Source organism: Protopterus annectens, chromosome 5.part0 (assembly GCF_019279795.1).
Source record: "Protopterus annectens isolate FY-2018-M chromosome 5.part0, PAN1.0, whole genome shotgun sequence".
Classification (NCBI taxonomy): domain Eukaryota; kingdom Metazoa; phylum Chordata; order Ceratodontiformes; family Protopteridae; genus Protopterus; species Protopterus annectens.
This window is the reverse complement of record NC_056735.1, coordinates 1,185,004,851-1,185,020,566: the sequence shown is the minus strand read 5'-3', so window position 1 is coordinate 1,185,020,566 and position 15,716 is coordinate 1,185,004,851. Positions and strand designations below refer to the sequence as shown.

At 43.6% G+C, this 15,716-nt stretch overlaps 1 protein-coding gene across 2 annotated transcripts in view; it reads left to right on the top strand.

Annotated features, from left to right (window-relative positions):
* TRIP12 (thyroid hormone receptor interactor 12) overlaps window positions 1-15,716 on the top strand; it is a 3,849,287-nt gene that overhangs the window by 2,078,738 nt on the left and 1,754,833 nt on the right. For both annotated transcript variants that reach the window (XM_044071052.1, XM_044071053.1), the window contains one exon: window positions 65-165. In XM_044071052.1, coding sequence (XP_043926987.1) covers window positions 65-165 — 101 coding nt within the window. The remainder of the gene's footprint in view (window positions 1-64; window positions 166-15,716) is intronic.

The window sequence follows — 15,716 nt, the reverse complement described above, 5'->3', positions numbered from 1 at the left end:
ATATGTAGTCTGCATATGATGATTGTCCACATTTATTTATTTATTTTTTATTTCATTTTGAAAGGCGCTTAAGTGATGTCTTAAAGAGGAAAAGACTGCCAAAACGTACACCAAGAAGGCCAAAGTATTCTCCACCCACAGACGAAGAAAAGATTGACAATCAAGGTACTCCTGTGGAGTTTTGTTTATTATTGTGCCTCTTTATTACTTAAAAAGACAAAAAAGAGAGAAAGAGAAAGGATGGTGCTTTGACAGGACAGAGCAGGATGTCCTGACTGAAGTCAGTGTTGCATTATTCATAATTAATGGATTACCACTGCTTATTTCTGGCAAGTTTACTAAAGCTTTACCATCCCAGGATCGTATATCTGACGTGTGACCTTATCTTGTAAGTGTTGGGGTATGTAGGTGGACGTTTGTGCATAATTCCTCAGACTGCCTCATTGCCACCCAAACTCAGGTTGCATATCAATTGGCCTGATTGTCGGTTTTCCGGGGAGCCTTACTTTGATTTTCATAAGGGTTTTTGCTTACCAGTATTGGATGTTAGCTAGGAGGGGTGGGTGTGAATTTGATAGGTAAATTCCATACAAAGACTTGCATACCTAGCATCTTTTCTGCTTAGGAGTGGAACACTACTACAAGACCTATTCCATTTACCAATTCTTTGTACCCAAGATGTTGTAATCCCATTTGTTGTTGCTCAGTACTTTTCTGGAGATTCAGCATCTGAAAACACTTGGCCCATTCCAAGATGGTGGATTCTGTTTCTCCAGACATTCCTTTTCCACTTAAGGTTAAAAGAACTAGGCCAGAAACTTAATAGACTCTCTATGAATCCAACATACCTGCTGAGGTTTCAGGACTTGCAGTACGAATGGTTCCCTCTCAGATGCCCTCTACATGGATCCTGTTGAAAAGCAGTATGGCGTCTTAGGATGTTATGACTGAGAAACCCGCAGATAGAGTTTAACCATGTATCCTCAACTCAGAGGGTCCAGAGGGCAATCCTCCAATATTACTTAGGAAGGCGATCCCAGGTAAACTTATTGAGGTACGTCTGGGATCTGAACCACCACACTTGGTTCAGGTGGACATCACGCCAAAAAAGAAATGCCAAAAAACTAAACTTGTAACTTCTTCTCCTAAGGAGAAGGAATGAATAGACTTTTCTCAAGACCTATACAACGTCATTATGGCCCTGAAGCCATCATTCTTTTCTTTCCAGCACCCCTAAACCCTCAATAGGTTGCTGTCAATTCATCATCTTGTGCAGATGAGGAGGCTACTAATTCAGATCATTCTCTGGCCTCTTCATCTCAGATCCACTTCCCTGACCTAGTTCATTTAGATGATGAAGACTCCCTTTCTCCTTACTGTTCTGTGGAAGACGCTTCTATTGGGGAGAGAGAATTAAACATGATGAAACACTTTGAGTGTAGGTCTATGCAGATTTCAGAAGTTCAGAAAAGATACAACATCCTCTTGGTAATTAGCTCTCCTGTCCCTTCTCCATTTCCTGTGCTTGGGGCCTTTGTTGATGCCTTTCAATCCACCTCTGCTGTCCTTGACTCAGACCCGTGCCCCCAAAAGGCCAAACAGATTTTATAAGTCCTGAATCTGATGACCTTAAATTCTTGTTTAAAAATCCTCTGCTAGGCCTCTCTGCAGTCTCTCTTCTGATAAACCTTTTAAATGCTTACGTTCAGTTAAGGTTAATAGGGCTATGGATAGGTGGGGCGCTTTATATCTTTCCTACTTTGGCATTCATGGCTATAAGTTACCAAAACCCAGATGACCAAGTATTTGATATCCATCCTAGAGTCCTTAAACAAGGTAGTGGTGGATTCACAATGGACTGATTCTAAATAAATGTCTTAATCAGGATGCACAAGTAGCCAGACACAGTGTTAAATGTAGTTATGATCCTGAAGAAGCATCTTCAGTTCTGGTTCAGTTTTCTGCAGATGTGCATGATTGCACCATCAATCCGTATGTGAAGACTTGAAAGTTAAAATTATATGTTCCCCCTTTAGACAAAAATCTCCTGTTTGGACGTTAGGCAGACACTCTTTTTAAAACCCTCCCGTGACCGGGAAAAAGACATGAAAGACTGCAGACAGTTTCTGTTGTTCTGTGTATCTAGGTACCAAAGGAGTTAACCAACAAAACCCACCTCTTTTGTTAGAAGAATTCCTAGACTCTTCCAGCAACATAGGAAGGTCCCCCAGAAGGAGATTCCCAGAGAAGTCACAGAGATATTCCTCTAGGGTTAACCCTCATAGCTTCTTATAGTCCAGGCCAGAGCAATACCCTAGCATGTTCTCTAAGCAGAGAACCTTCTAGACCCCAAATGAATGGATGTTGAATGGAGAGGCCTTCTTGGATCGAGACTATACAGTTGGGGATCCCCTCATTAGATCTGTTTGCCTCTCTCCACAGCAAGCAACTACAGATGTTTTTCTCCAGAACACAACAGACAGATGCATTCTTCTTCACATGGACAAACTGGTTCCTGTATTCATTACCGCTTTTCCCCCTGATTCCCAGGGTAATAACAAAAATCAGGGCAGACAGACCCAACATGATCCTCTTTGGCTCCTTTCAGTTGAAACAGCACTGGATGTTCTTCGTGTTTCATTGTTGCAGTCATCACACTTGGGTTATCTGCCTGCAGGTAGCACTTAGTCAGCCCAAATACCAGAGTCTTGGGATTTCTGTTCGGATGCTGTCACCACATCCATGACATCAGGTCATCAGGGGTATAAAACATGCAGCCGACACCATTATATCAGCTTTTCTTGCCGCATGGGAGCCCGAAGCAGAAGCAGTTCACAGTTGCTGCTCGGCCGCTACCTGAAATTTTCATTTTTTGAGTTTCAAACCTGAAGTCTTCTAAAACTAAGTACCCCGTTGGGGATCCTTTTTTCTTGCTCTAACCGAAGTCAGAAAAAGTAAACAATTGTCTTGCCTGTGGAAAGCAAATACCTCACAGAGATTTTCATTCTTACTGCGTCACCTGTTTAGGCCCAGACCACGATGTTCCTCGCTGTCAGTTTTGTGCCTTGTTTACCACCCGAAATATTCATCGTCGGGCTGTCTTTGTCACTAAATTCTTTCGTTCTCGTTCTCCGTATTCCAAAATGGCTTTGATAAGCCATCTGACTACCGATCTTCCAAAAAAACGTAAGGATAAAGAGACAGACCGCATAGGTCCAAAACTGCTGACTACGCTTCCTTTAAGCTAGTCACCAGTCTGCCGGTACTCAGTGAGGTGCCTTCGCAGTCCCTGATTACCCGCTTCTACAGATTCGCAGGCCTCTGCTGAGACCCATTCGGAGTTTGGTATGCCGCGAGATGCTTCTTCGGTTATGGAACCTGCGGATGTCTCTACCTTGGATGGGTCCAGAGCCGCTGTGCAGGCACTGGCTTCGGAGGGTGTATTCCCACTTTCCGATGTTTGTATTAAACCGACAACTTCGTATTTGACTAAAACTACCGAGTTTCTCAGGCCCAGAGTTCGCACTACGCCTAGGAAACTGATGACCAAAGCGCATGCTCAAGCTCCCATGCCACAGAAACAAATGCTTAAAATGGCTGAAGACCTTATAACTTTAATTAGGGGAAGCCAGCCTTCCCCCTCTAAAAGACAAAACTGGTTTTCCTTCTGATTCTACAGACCATGAGTCTGATGACTCTGATTACCAGGACATACCCTTATCTACCTATGAGGATTCAGATGCAGAGGATTCCATTCCATCTGCCTCCTCTCCAGAGGACTTTTCTTTTGGTGAAACCTTGCATACCTTAATACAGCATTTCTGCTGAGAATGCCAGGACTACCCTCAGTCCAAAGAAAGACTCCGAGAATTTTTAGATTTGCCTCAGCACAGGCCTCTAGCTATACCCCCTGTCCTAGATATTGTAGATGATGTCTTCATGGAATCCAGTCGTACTCCTGATACTTTACCGCCAGCTCCTAGAAAGCATGACAGGTACTACAGAGTACCCGACTCTCACAAATTTCTCTTTAAGGATCCCACTGTGGATCCAGAGACCTTTCCCGGGGATTTAAAGACATTAAGACTACTACAGCCAAAAACCCTACCCCTTCGGATAGGGATTCTAGAGCTTTAGACAGATTGGGTAAGAAGGTGTATACCTCTGCAACTCTTGCCATCAGGGCTTTGAATTGCCAGTTTCACATGTTGAAGTACCAGCAGCATATTATGGAACTAATTAAACAAAAAATGTTGTTGCTTCCAGATTATACAGAAAATGAAGATTTACAAGAGTTAATGCATTCTGCAAACCAAGTTAGTAAACATACTTTGCAGTGTGGTTTTGATGCCTTTGAAGCATTTTGCAGGGCTGCTGTCACTGTGTCTCTACTTAGAAGGCATGCTTGGCTGAAGGAACAAATCTTGCCAGACCATGTCAAAGCAAAATTACTAGATGCTCCATTAATCCAGGAATATTTGTTTGGCAACAAAGCAGAAGTTGTTCTTAAAAAGATGGAGAAAAAAGCTAAATCTATGCAAACTGTTAAAAGATTTCTTAAAGGTGCAGCCACCTAGATTCAGTAGGCATTGGCCTTCTAAAAACTGGTCCTTTCCAGTCCCTCTCAGTCCAAACCCAGGGGCAACAGACCACCAGGACTACAGTCTCAGCGTATGCAGAGATCTAAACAATGGAGTGCTCCCACCTCAAAAACAGGGAGTGGTAAGCCACCCCCTTATGGAAAAAGTTCACAATGACTTGTCTATCATCCTACCCAGCCATGCCCAAGTACTTGCACCCTAGGAGGAAAACTTGCCCTTCATGCAAAAAGCTGGATATCCATTACCCTGGACCGATGGGTTCTAAACATTGTATCCCAGGGATACAGATTCTCCTTCCACTCACTGTCAACCCCAAGCGGGTTGCCAGACCTTCCTCCAAACCAGTGGGCTGAGGCTCAAAAGCAAGTACTTTCTCTTCTCAGTATCAGGGCTGTTCAACCTGTTCCGACAGAGCAAAAGGGACAGGGTTTCTAATCCAGACTGTTCCTGATGCCCAGAAAAGACGGCTCTTGGTGCCCTATCCTGGATCTGTCAGTTCTCAACACCTTCCTGGTGGTCCCAAAATTAAAAATGCTTACACTGCAACAGCTTCTTCCTTTCCTAGCCAAGGATGCCTGGCTAGTCACCCTAGACTTAAAAGAAGCTTACCTGCACATCCCCATAAGGGAATCTTGCAGGAAATATCTACGTTTCAGGGCAGGCCCTATGCACCATCAGTTCTCTGCACTTCCCTTTGGTTTTTGGTTTATCTACTGCGTCCAGGGTATTCACAAAGTGCCTGGCTCCAGCCATTGCATACTGCAGGCAGAGAAATATTCAGATTTACCCATACTTGGACAATTGCCTGATTCAGGTGGACAGTTAGCAATTGCTACTTCAGTACCTGGCATTTGTAAAGAGACTTACAACTTCTCTGGGGTACACCATCAACGAAAAGAAATCACAACTGGTGCCCAGCCAAAAGATTGTATTTCCTGGGAGCAAGCTTGAACACAACTTCCCAGATGGCATTCCTCACTCCAGAAAAACAGGTTTATTTGATAAACTACTTCCAACTAATGGCCACCAAAACCCAGCTGTCTGCAAGAAAAATACTGCAAGCCCCAGGGTTCATGGCCTCATACATTCTACTAATTCCATATGCAAGACTGCATATGAGGAAACTTCAGCGGCACTTAAAAAGTCTCTGGTGTCAACATTCACCTGGAAACACTGATTCCTATCATCCCTTGTCTAAGGGCAGAGTTCCTTTGGCAGGCAGAGGCATGCAACCACAACAAGGGACTTCCTTTCACTCAACCCCTCGCCGCCCAAACCCTAACAACAGATGCATCCGACTATGCATGGGGGGCTCACATGGCAGGCAAATGGAGCCCAGGACAAATTCCCCTGCGTATCAATCAAAAAGAAATGTTAGCTGTACAGAATGCTCTGACAGCCTTCAAATACCTTATCCTTCCAGGACAACTCCTGATAGACAGACAACACCACAGTTAATGTGGTACATAAACAGGCAGGGGGGAGCTCATTCCTACCCACTGTGCAGGTTAGCCATGGCCTTGTGGAACACAGCCATGAGCAACCAAGTGCACCTGCAAGCTCAATTCCTGCCAGGCAAACAAAATTCACTGGCAGACTTGAGCAAAAATCTACTGGACCTACACGAGCAGAAACTGGAACCCAACTCATTCAAACTTCTAATCCACAGGTGGGGCACACCAAAGGTGGACCTCTTTGCCTCCCCTCAAAACCATCAGTTGAGCAAATTTTGCACCAGAAATCCTCACAGCCAAGCATGGAAAGTGGATGCCCTATCATTTACATGGGAAAACCTCTCAGTTTATGCCTTTCCCCCTCTGCCCCTCCTTTCAAAAGTACTACTCAAGATCAAGCAGGACAGACCAAGGACAATCCTTATTGCCCCATACTGGCCACACCAGCACTGGTACCCACTCCTACGTAGTCGGACAGCAGTGCCACCCTGCCATCTACATCAGACCCCCCCCTCCCTGCTGTCGCAGCAGGAGGGACAGATTTTGCATCCATATCTGCAAGCCCTGAACCTTGCAGCCTGGCTTATCCCCTGAATACACCACCAGAAACCTTCAGCAAACAGGTGCTGGACATCATCCTTGAGGCCAGAAGACCTAGTACTAGGAAATCCTAGTCAGAAAAGTGGAAAAGATATTGTTCTTGGAGCAAGTCTCAAGGAAAGGACACAGCCATGCCCTTCTTACCTCAAATCCTAGATTATCTAGAGAAGCTGCTCCACAAAGGCCTGTCCTTCTCATCAGTTAGGATTCATGCCTCTGCCATCTCAGCTCATTACAATACTGAGCCACCTCTCTTTTCTCACCTTCTTCATCAAACAGTTCCTAAGAGGAGCTAACAATTTAAGGCCCCCGAGGAGAGCTCCCACCCCTGCCTGGGACCTTAACTTTGTATTAGAGAAGCTCACGCTTCCCCCTTTTGAGCCTGCTGCTGCAGCACAGTTAAAATTCCTCTCTTGGAAAACAGCCTTACTTCTAGCCATCACTTCAGCAAGAAGAGTCTCTGAGTTACAGGCACTAATGGCTGTGGAACCCTTCATTATTTTCCATGCTGACAGGGTTTCCCTCAGGACTAACCCATCATTTATGCCCAAGGTGGTATCAAATATGGCTTTAAACCAGTCTGTCCATTTACCAACCTTTTTCCCTAATCCTCAGAATAAAGGGGAAAGGATCCTGCACTTCTTGGATGTGCACAGACAGCTCAGGTTCTACCTTGACAGGACTAAACCTTTCAGAAAATCTGACCAGCTGCTAGTCAGCTTTGGTACAGGGGCAGAGGGCAAGGCCATTTCAAAGCAAACCATTTCCAAATGGATAGCACAGTGCATCCATTTCTGCTACAAACACCATGGAAAACCACCCCACAGGAGATCAGAACTCATTACATTAGGGCTACCTCAACCGCTACAGCATTTCTCAGGGGAGTCCATACCAGGGATATCCTGGAAGCTGCAACCTGGAGTTTCTAAATCCAGAGCTGGATTTGCCACAGCAGTCTTACAAGGCCTGCTAGCCAGCCCCAATACTTTTTGACTGCTTCCACCCTTCCTCAGCTTTGGGAATCAACCCAAGTGTGATGACTGCAACAGTGAAACACGAAGAACATAGTACAGTTGTGTACACTTAGCATAAATGCAGATGTTTGAGTGTATTCACTGTTGCAGTCCTGGTTACCCTCCCTCCAGCCCCCTGACTTTTCCATACTCTCTTCCTATTCTCTTTTTGGCCATATCTTATGGCAATGGTATTTACTTTTTACTGGAGGTGTTCCACACCATATAATTACTTCCTATTTTGGTGGCTCCTGACATTTGGGGCAATAAAAACTGATGTAATGGTGTCGGCTGCATGTTTTATACCCCTGACAGCCTGACGTCATGGAAGAGGCAACAGCACAGAGGACACAGAAATCCCAAGACTCTGGTATTCGGGCCGACTTGAGGGCTACCTGCAGGCAGATAATACATGTGTGATGACTGCAACAGTGAATACACTCGAACATCTACATTTATGGTAAGTATACACAACTGTACTTTCTCCCTCCTCTTGATGTTCAGCGAGTGAAGATTCCGCACCCTACCACAGAAGATTGATCTCCTCAGCCAGGCCAAAGGGTCTGTCTTCTATTGCCACCTAACACTTAGGATGGCTTCTTATCCTGAGAAGGTGCCCTCCACTCTAAGGGAAGCAAGAAAGCCCAGTACTAGGAAATCAGACCTGGCAAAATGGAAAAGATGGTTCTGCCTGGTGTCACAGCAGTGACGGTGATCCAACTCAAGCAGACATCAGCTCAGTCTTCCAGTACCTGTCAGGCCTCTTTACACTAGGGCCTTTCATAGTCCAGCATTAAGGTATATGTGTCTGCAATTTCAGCTTGCTTGAGCAGTGTTCCACTTAATCTTTTCATACCCCCACATGAAACTTTTTCTAAAAGGGGTGATTCACTTGGGACTACCCAGAAGGAATCCCATTCCAGCTTCTTATCTGAAGTATGTCTTAGAAAAACTAACTTTGCCTCCCTTTGAACCTGCGGCCACTACCTGTCTAAAGATGCTGACGTGGAAGGCCACCTTCTTCATAGCTGTGACTTCTTCCAGGAGAGTTTCTCTGCTACAAGCCCTCATGTGTAAAGAACTTTTCACTGCCTCCCGTTGGGATAGGTTCACTCTCAGAACAAGTCCAGTATTTATGTCTGAAGAGGTATCAGAACTTGCTTTAAACCCGGCTATCCATCTTCCTGTCTTCTACCTAAATCCACAGAACACGGTAGAGTAAGTCCTTCATTCCCTGGTTATACAAAGGCAAATCAGGTATCATCTAGACAGGACAAAAAGCCCTAATAGGACAGAGCAATGGCTTTCGCAGAGGACAAGAAGAGTAAACCTATCTCCAAACAAATTATCTCGAAATGGGTAGATAACTGCATTAAGTTCTGATACTCATACCACAGAAAGCCTTTATCTAGGCATATTAAATCCCTGAACCAGACATGGGATGACTACCACTGGTTTCCACAAAGGAGTCTCTACCCAGGCTCACCCTAGATGCAGTCACATGAAACTTGAAGCACAGCTTCACTTCTGCCATCCTGAAAAATCTTATTTCTTAAGGTCTTACAGATGACCCACCACCCACATTTTTTAGCTCTGGGAGTCCTCCCAAGAGTCAGTACTGCAGCAATGACTTTGAAGAACATAGTACAGTTGTCGCACTTTCCATAATTTTAGTTGTTCGAGTACATCAGTGTTGCTGTGCCCTCTCCAATCCTCTAAGTCATCTATCTGCTGACAGCTTGTTTCCCCCTTGCTGGGTGTGAGGGGTAGAAGAGTTTTGTGCAGATAGTCCTCTTATCCTCCCCTCTCTGCCTTTTATCATTTTCCTCCTCGCTCAGATTCAGACAGCTAAGGAGGTCATGCTGTCTTCGGTCATCCAACTGCTTGCTCACTGCTTAGAAAGACCTGAAGATGGTGCCGAATGATGCCCTTCTTACACCCTGACATCCAGACTTCGGAAATCCATTGACTGGGGATGATGCAAAGACTCTGAAGATTAGGCCAGTCATGGGCTTCTGCATGGCAGGAAGACTCAAGAAACAGAGCTGCAAAATTGATCTACTCAAAACGTACAAATATGGTAGTAGTATGACAGAACTGTACTTTCTCCAGGAAGTCAGGAAACCCACCACTCGAAAATCCTCTATAGCCAAATAGAAGAGATTTTCCTTTTGGTGCCACAGGAATGGGCAGGTTGCATGTTAAAATATCTGTGTGAGCTCATACATACAGGTCTGGCTTACTCTTCCATCAGAGCCCACCTGTCACCCACCTTTGCCTGCTTTTTATCCCTCAGTCCTCTTGTTATGTCTAGACCTGAGGTAAAGTTATTCCTTAAAGTTGTTCTGCATCTTAGACCACCAAGAAAGCTCATTACCCCTCCTTGGGATCTCAGCTTTGTGCTATAAAATCTTAATGTGCCTCCTTCCGAACCAGCAGTCTCAGCAAACCTCAAATTCTGCACCTGGAAAACTGTATTATTTCTGGCTGTTGCTTCAGCTAGGAGAGTCTCAGAGCTTCAGACTGTCATGGCCATGCTGTTGATCATTTTTCACAAAGACAGGGCGACATTGAGAGCTTAACTCTTCCTCCCTGCCTAAAGTAATGAATGAAGTGTCATTTAACCTAGCTGTAAATCTCCCTACCTTCTTTCCCAACCCACAAACCAGGAAGGCTGCTGCACTCTCTAGACGTTCACCGTCAGTTAAAATTCTAATTTGACGAAACCAAATCCATTAGAAAATATGACTAACTGTTGATCTCCTTTATGCACTCAAATTTAGGCCATTTAGTAGCTAATCACAAAAAACGGCCAGAGTGCAAGCAAAGCTCATTTAATGAAATACAGTGAAGTGCTTTTCGTTTGTAAAATAACAGACTTCATCATACTAAAACAGTGTTAAACCACAGCTGAACTTAAGTAGCATTTTATAAGCCCGCCCTGCACTAGAAAGGAAATGTCATGAACAAAATTTTAAAAATATAAAGCGTGTGTGTATATATATATATATATATATATATATCAAAACACACAATACATTAACTAAATTCCTTCATTAATAAATAATCTAGACATCCTAATTGATTAATTATTAATTAAGCAAAAATACACAGGAAACCAACTTGCACTAACTCTTTCCTGCAATTTTACAAGCTCCCATCCTTTATCGAATAAGAAAGCAACAAGTAGCAGGCTGTAAAATGCTATTTAAGAAGTTCAGGTGTTTTTTTTTTTTGTGCTTTTTACAGTTTTCTTTGTTTTTTCATTTAGTAGCGAAGCAAATAATTACAAACTGGATCTCTTAGCCTATTTCTTCTTATTTTATGCACATAAAGTCCTTGAAATCATGCCCATGAGCTCTATTCTTTCAGGGCCGTAGCGTCATCTGGGGCAGTATATAACCAGGGCTGAACTAGAAGTTGATACCTGGTCCTCCATACACACCTTCACTAAACACTATAGGATTGCTATACTCACTAGGTCAGTTCTTTCAGGCCTCTAGGAAAGTTTTGCAGCTCACTAACCAGCCACCATTAACATCTCCATCAGCTCTGGGAATCGCCCATTCATTATGAATACTGCAACAGTAATTTCAGTGAGGATGTAGTACAGTTTTTTTAAAGACTTAAAATAGATGTCTTACTGATCACTGTTAGAGTATTCCTTCCCATGCTCCTTCCCGTCTATATTCCTTTTACCATAATCTCACTGCCACTGTTTCTCCTCCCTTTGTCCCTATTCCATGGACAGCATGTTAGAAGAAAAGGGTCTTGCTTACCACTTCATGCTTCACCCCTCCCAGCTGACCAGTTTCTCACACTCTGAGATCTTCAGGCCACTGGAGATGGTTTAAGGAATTACATCTTCTATGTCCGCCTATATACCCCTATACTTACAAGTTGAGCTCACTTCAGATGCACAGTCATGGGAAAGTAAAGCTTTGGTACCCTGGCCAGACATCAGTGTGATAACCCATTCATTATGAATACTGCAACAGTGATCAGTAGGACATCTACTTTTATGGTACGTTCTTACACAATTGTACTTTCTCCTTGAGAATTATATTCTTTGTAGTCAAATAGTAATAATGAGCAGTGCCATGCACCCCCCACTTTGAACCACTATCCATCTTTTTTTCATGTCCTGCTGTGTCTTCATTGTGAATTGCATTCATTTGCATCCTTATACTTGCCCTGTACAGAGGTCTGATTCTTTACCTAATTTACAAAAGACTAAATAAATCCATATTTACTGGTGATGTTTGGAGCACTCTGAATTCCCATCACAGTGCTGAAAAATGCATCTTCATTTGTTTGTTTCTTTAAACTGTGACCATCAGTTTGCTGCTCAGACTGCTGCATATCTAAGGGTGTACACCAAGAAAATTTCCTCCTCTGTGGAACTTTGTGTTACCTTTTAGGTGCCTTTCTGTTGAATCTGCCTAAGCTAATAGCAGGGTTCCTAGTCATTTACTGTATGAATTTGGCATTATTTCTTCTTCCCTTCACACCCTAATTTTGTCTGAAGACGTTACATTCGAGAGCATGCTTCAGTGACATACTGTAACAACTCACACCACTGTAGGATAACATGTTTAACCTTTAACCCAGTAACTCTTGTTTTTGTTTGATGCTGATCATCATGGTGAGGGTCCTACGTTCAGTGCCTTACAAGTTTGAGCCATCTTGTGTTTGTGTGGCATTGTATTAAAATCCACTATCTTCACCATCTTTGCTTGCACTGGTTGGGAAAGGAACATGACATCCAACGGTGTTCTAAGTACCAGAATTTGAAATTGCCTGTCAGAGGATGTAGGAGGGAGAAATTTCAGGCCTGTCTAGTATCTAGCAGGATGAAGGCAGCTGAGTGTAACACAGGGGCCAAAAGATGGATCACTTGCCTGATGTGTTGGGTACTGTGAGAAGGCTAAAAGATGTAGAAAGTAGGCAGTGATCACACCCTTCTAGAGTCAAGTCTGGCCTTAGAGACTGTCTTGAGATCCTTTCTTTATATGATCTCTTGTTAGTGAGGGATTGAGTTTTAATGTATGTTTAGCTAATTAGGCAAACTGGGAGGACAAGAATATATACTCACACCCGATTTTAGACACCAGCAAACCCTGTGGTCACCAGGGTCTCCAGGTACTAGGGGGCCACAGCTACAGTAGGTTATCGTATTTTGATGTAAAAGATAATACAGCAGTCTTTATACACCTGTTAAGTCAGGTGGGTAATAACTCTGGTAGGATAACAAGACTTAAGGATTAGCCCTACTACTACTGGTTCCCCTTTAAAATTCAAAAAATCTTTCTGGATGGGCATTTTTTCTGTTAAATATTTTACCACTGACATGGTTCTATTGACTTAAGTCCTGCTCATGGGCATTTTCTCAAATAAAACTAATGCACATACCGTAATTCCTTAATCTGGTATATGGTTACTCTCTTTGAAAAGAGGAAAACAAAGCTGACAAAAGCAGCACCTTTTGCTCCACTCTTTGACCTACCGACTCCACCTCCTTGCCATGCCCTCTGTTCATCACTGTGGAAAGTAGGATGTCTAATTTTTTTTCTTCTCTCCCTCAGACATAATCACATTGCACTGAAGTTATGCTTGTACAAAATCAGATGCCTTGAGGTGGTGACTTTAGGAACTGCAGTATTCAAATTTGTAAATTAATTTTCATGATCTCTTGTTTGACTTTCACTTTTGAAGACCGAATGGAAAAACTAGTATGTGGCGACCCTACCTGCTAATTGTGGGTGGGTCCCTTTTTGTTTACTGTTGCTGGTGAACCTTTGATTCCATTAAATGTCCTTTCTTATCATTGTTGCAGTATTCATCACACGTAAGATCTATTGCCAAGGATAGCCCAATGTCCTGGCAGTTCACCCAATCACCGAACAATATGCCAAAACCTATACATCCTCCTAGCATTGTATGTTGGGCATATGCTCCCCATGCAGGCATAGAGCATAAAGGTGATGTATATGCACATTCAGTACTCAGAACATTGTCGTTAGTCCATACGCCACAGTTGAACATCAGCCTGAATGCCTTTCGCTAAGCTGGTTTCTTCCAAACCATTTACAGGTAAGTGCCATGTTGGAGTTCCTTTTTTTCCTTCCCTGTGTCCTAAAGAGTTTGTCATCCATGAAGGGAAAATGACAGTGTGGCAAAAAGATTCCTTGTAAAGATCATCACAACAAGTGTTTCTTCTAAGTAGGTTCTTCACATGATCATGCACTATGTACCATTTGTCAGGCCTTCTTTCCAGAAACTGTTTGCAACTGTCTTTCTTTTGTCTATCTACCTTTAGAGCCAGCGTCTCAAGCTTTTGACACACAGTACCATGGCCACATCTGCCTGTCAAAAAGAAGACTAAAAAATTTCGGTCTAACTGCTGCTGCTGTCCAACCTCCACCAGACATCTCGCTTAAGGCGGTGAAGACCCCGAAGACCATCCAGTGCCAACACCAGTTTCGTGACCCTGTCTGAGGCTGGCATAGAAACTGCTTCTTGCACAGCCTCTGAGTCTATGCAAACGTCCCCATGGATGTTGAGGAGGACCACTATCATTTCTGAAGGGACTGTGGGGGTTCCCCAGATTCTTGTTAAGGGTAGAGGTTCTTGGTACCCTTACAGAGTCTAGGCATGGCTCTGAGCCCTCTGGGTTGGTCAAAGCTGATGCCCCTTTAGAAAAGAAGCAGAAAACTAAACATATTCCTCCCATTGATAAGAATCCTCGGAGGGAATGACGGAACTTTATCCAGGGTTTCTTCAATGCCCTGATGACCTTGAAGCCCCCTCAGGGATTATCTATTCCTTTCTCTCCGTGGTCTTCTGCCCCAGCTAAAAGAAAGAGGAACTCTAGGGAATTCAGGAGATGATTCCCTGGTCTATTCCTCACTGACCACTTCACCCTTAGACTGTGGGTCTGAGGAAGAGTATTCCTTGAGTTCTGATTCTCCCTTTGAGGAGTTGTTTTTTGGGGATACTGTGGCTCACATGATGGAGCATTTTAAGTGGGATTGCTCCCAGGTCTGTAACATTCAAAAGAGATAATATGAACTGTTACAAATGGAATCTCAGATGTCATTATGATGCAGCTGATGCATCTTTTTGAGCTGATGCTTCAGGTTCAGTTATAAGGAGCCACTCTTGGCTTCGTCTCCAGGTCTTATCTGATAAGGCCAAGCTCCTAGGTGCTCCTTTGGACGACAACAATCTTTTTTGTGCTGTTGCTGCTGCTGACCTAATTTAAGACTCTACAAGACAAAGGTAAAGTTATGCAGGATCTTAAATAAATTTTTGTTTCTCCCATCCCCAGAAAACATACTTGTAAATCTGCCTTTGTTCATAGGCAACCTCGTCAGCCTTCTGAAAGGAAAAGGGTTTCTAAGTGCATTCTTACCAATAAACCCACCCAGATTTCTAAAGATCAAAAGTCAGTTTTCAGACAAATCTGTCTCCATCTGACATCATCTCACACTTCCCTGATTTGAAATGGGAAACCTGTTCCAACAGTTTGAAGGTTCAGGGTCCACTGCCCCTTCATTAGTGGTCAGATCACATCAACATAAAAAAATGAGGATGCTCATTCTTGCTCTACAGGTCTTGCATTCTCTCTGATCTCCAGGCCCTTTAAATGTCTTTATAGGCAACACTACATTCATGTGGTACATCAGTAGGCGGGGAGGCACAAGGTCTTATCTTCTTTGCTGACCAGCCCTTCAGGCCTGGGACTTTGCTATCAGCCATCAGGTAACCCTTGGGAAGGTCTACATCTCTTCAGAAAATTGTGGCAGACAGTCTGCACAGGTCCAGGAAACAACCTCACAATGGATGTGTCATAGAGAGGTATTTCTTGACAAAGTACATCGTGGATCTTTTAGCCTCCTCTCTAAACATGCAACTTCCTCGCTTCTGTTCCAAAGTCCCAAGTCCTCTGACTTGGAAGGGTGGGTGTCATGCCCTTTTCTTGGAAGGGAAAGTTCTTGTATGCTTGACCTCCCCTTCTTCAGCTTCCCAGGTCCTGTATGCTTAAC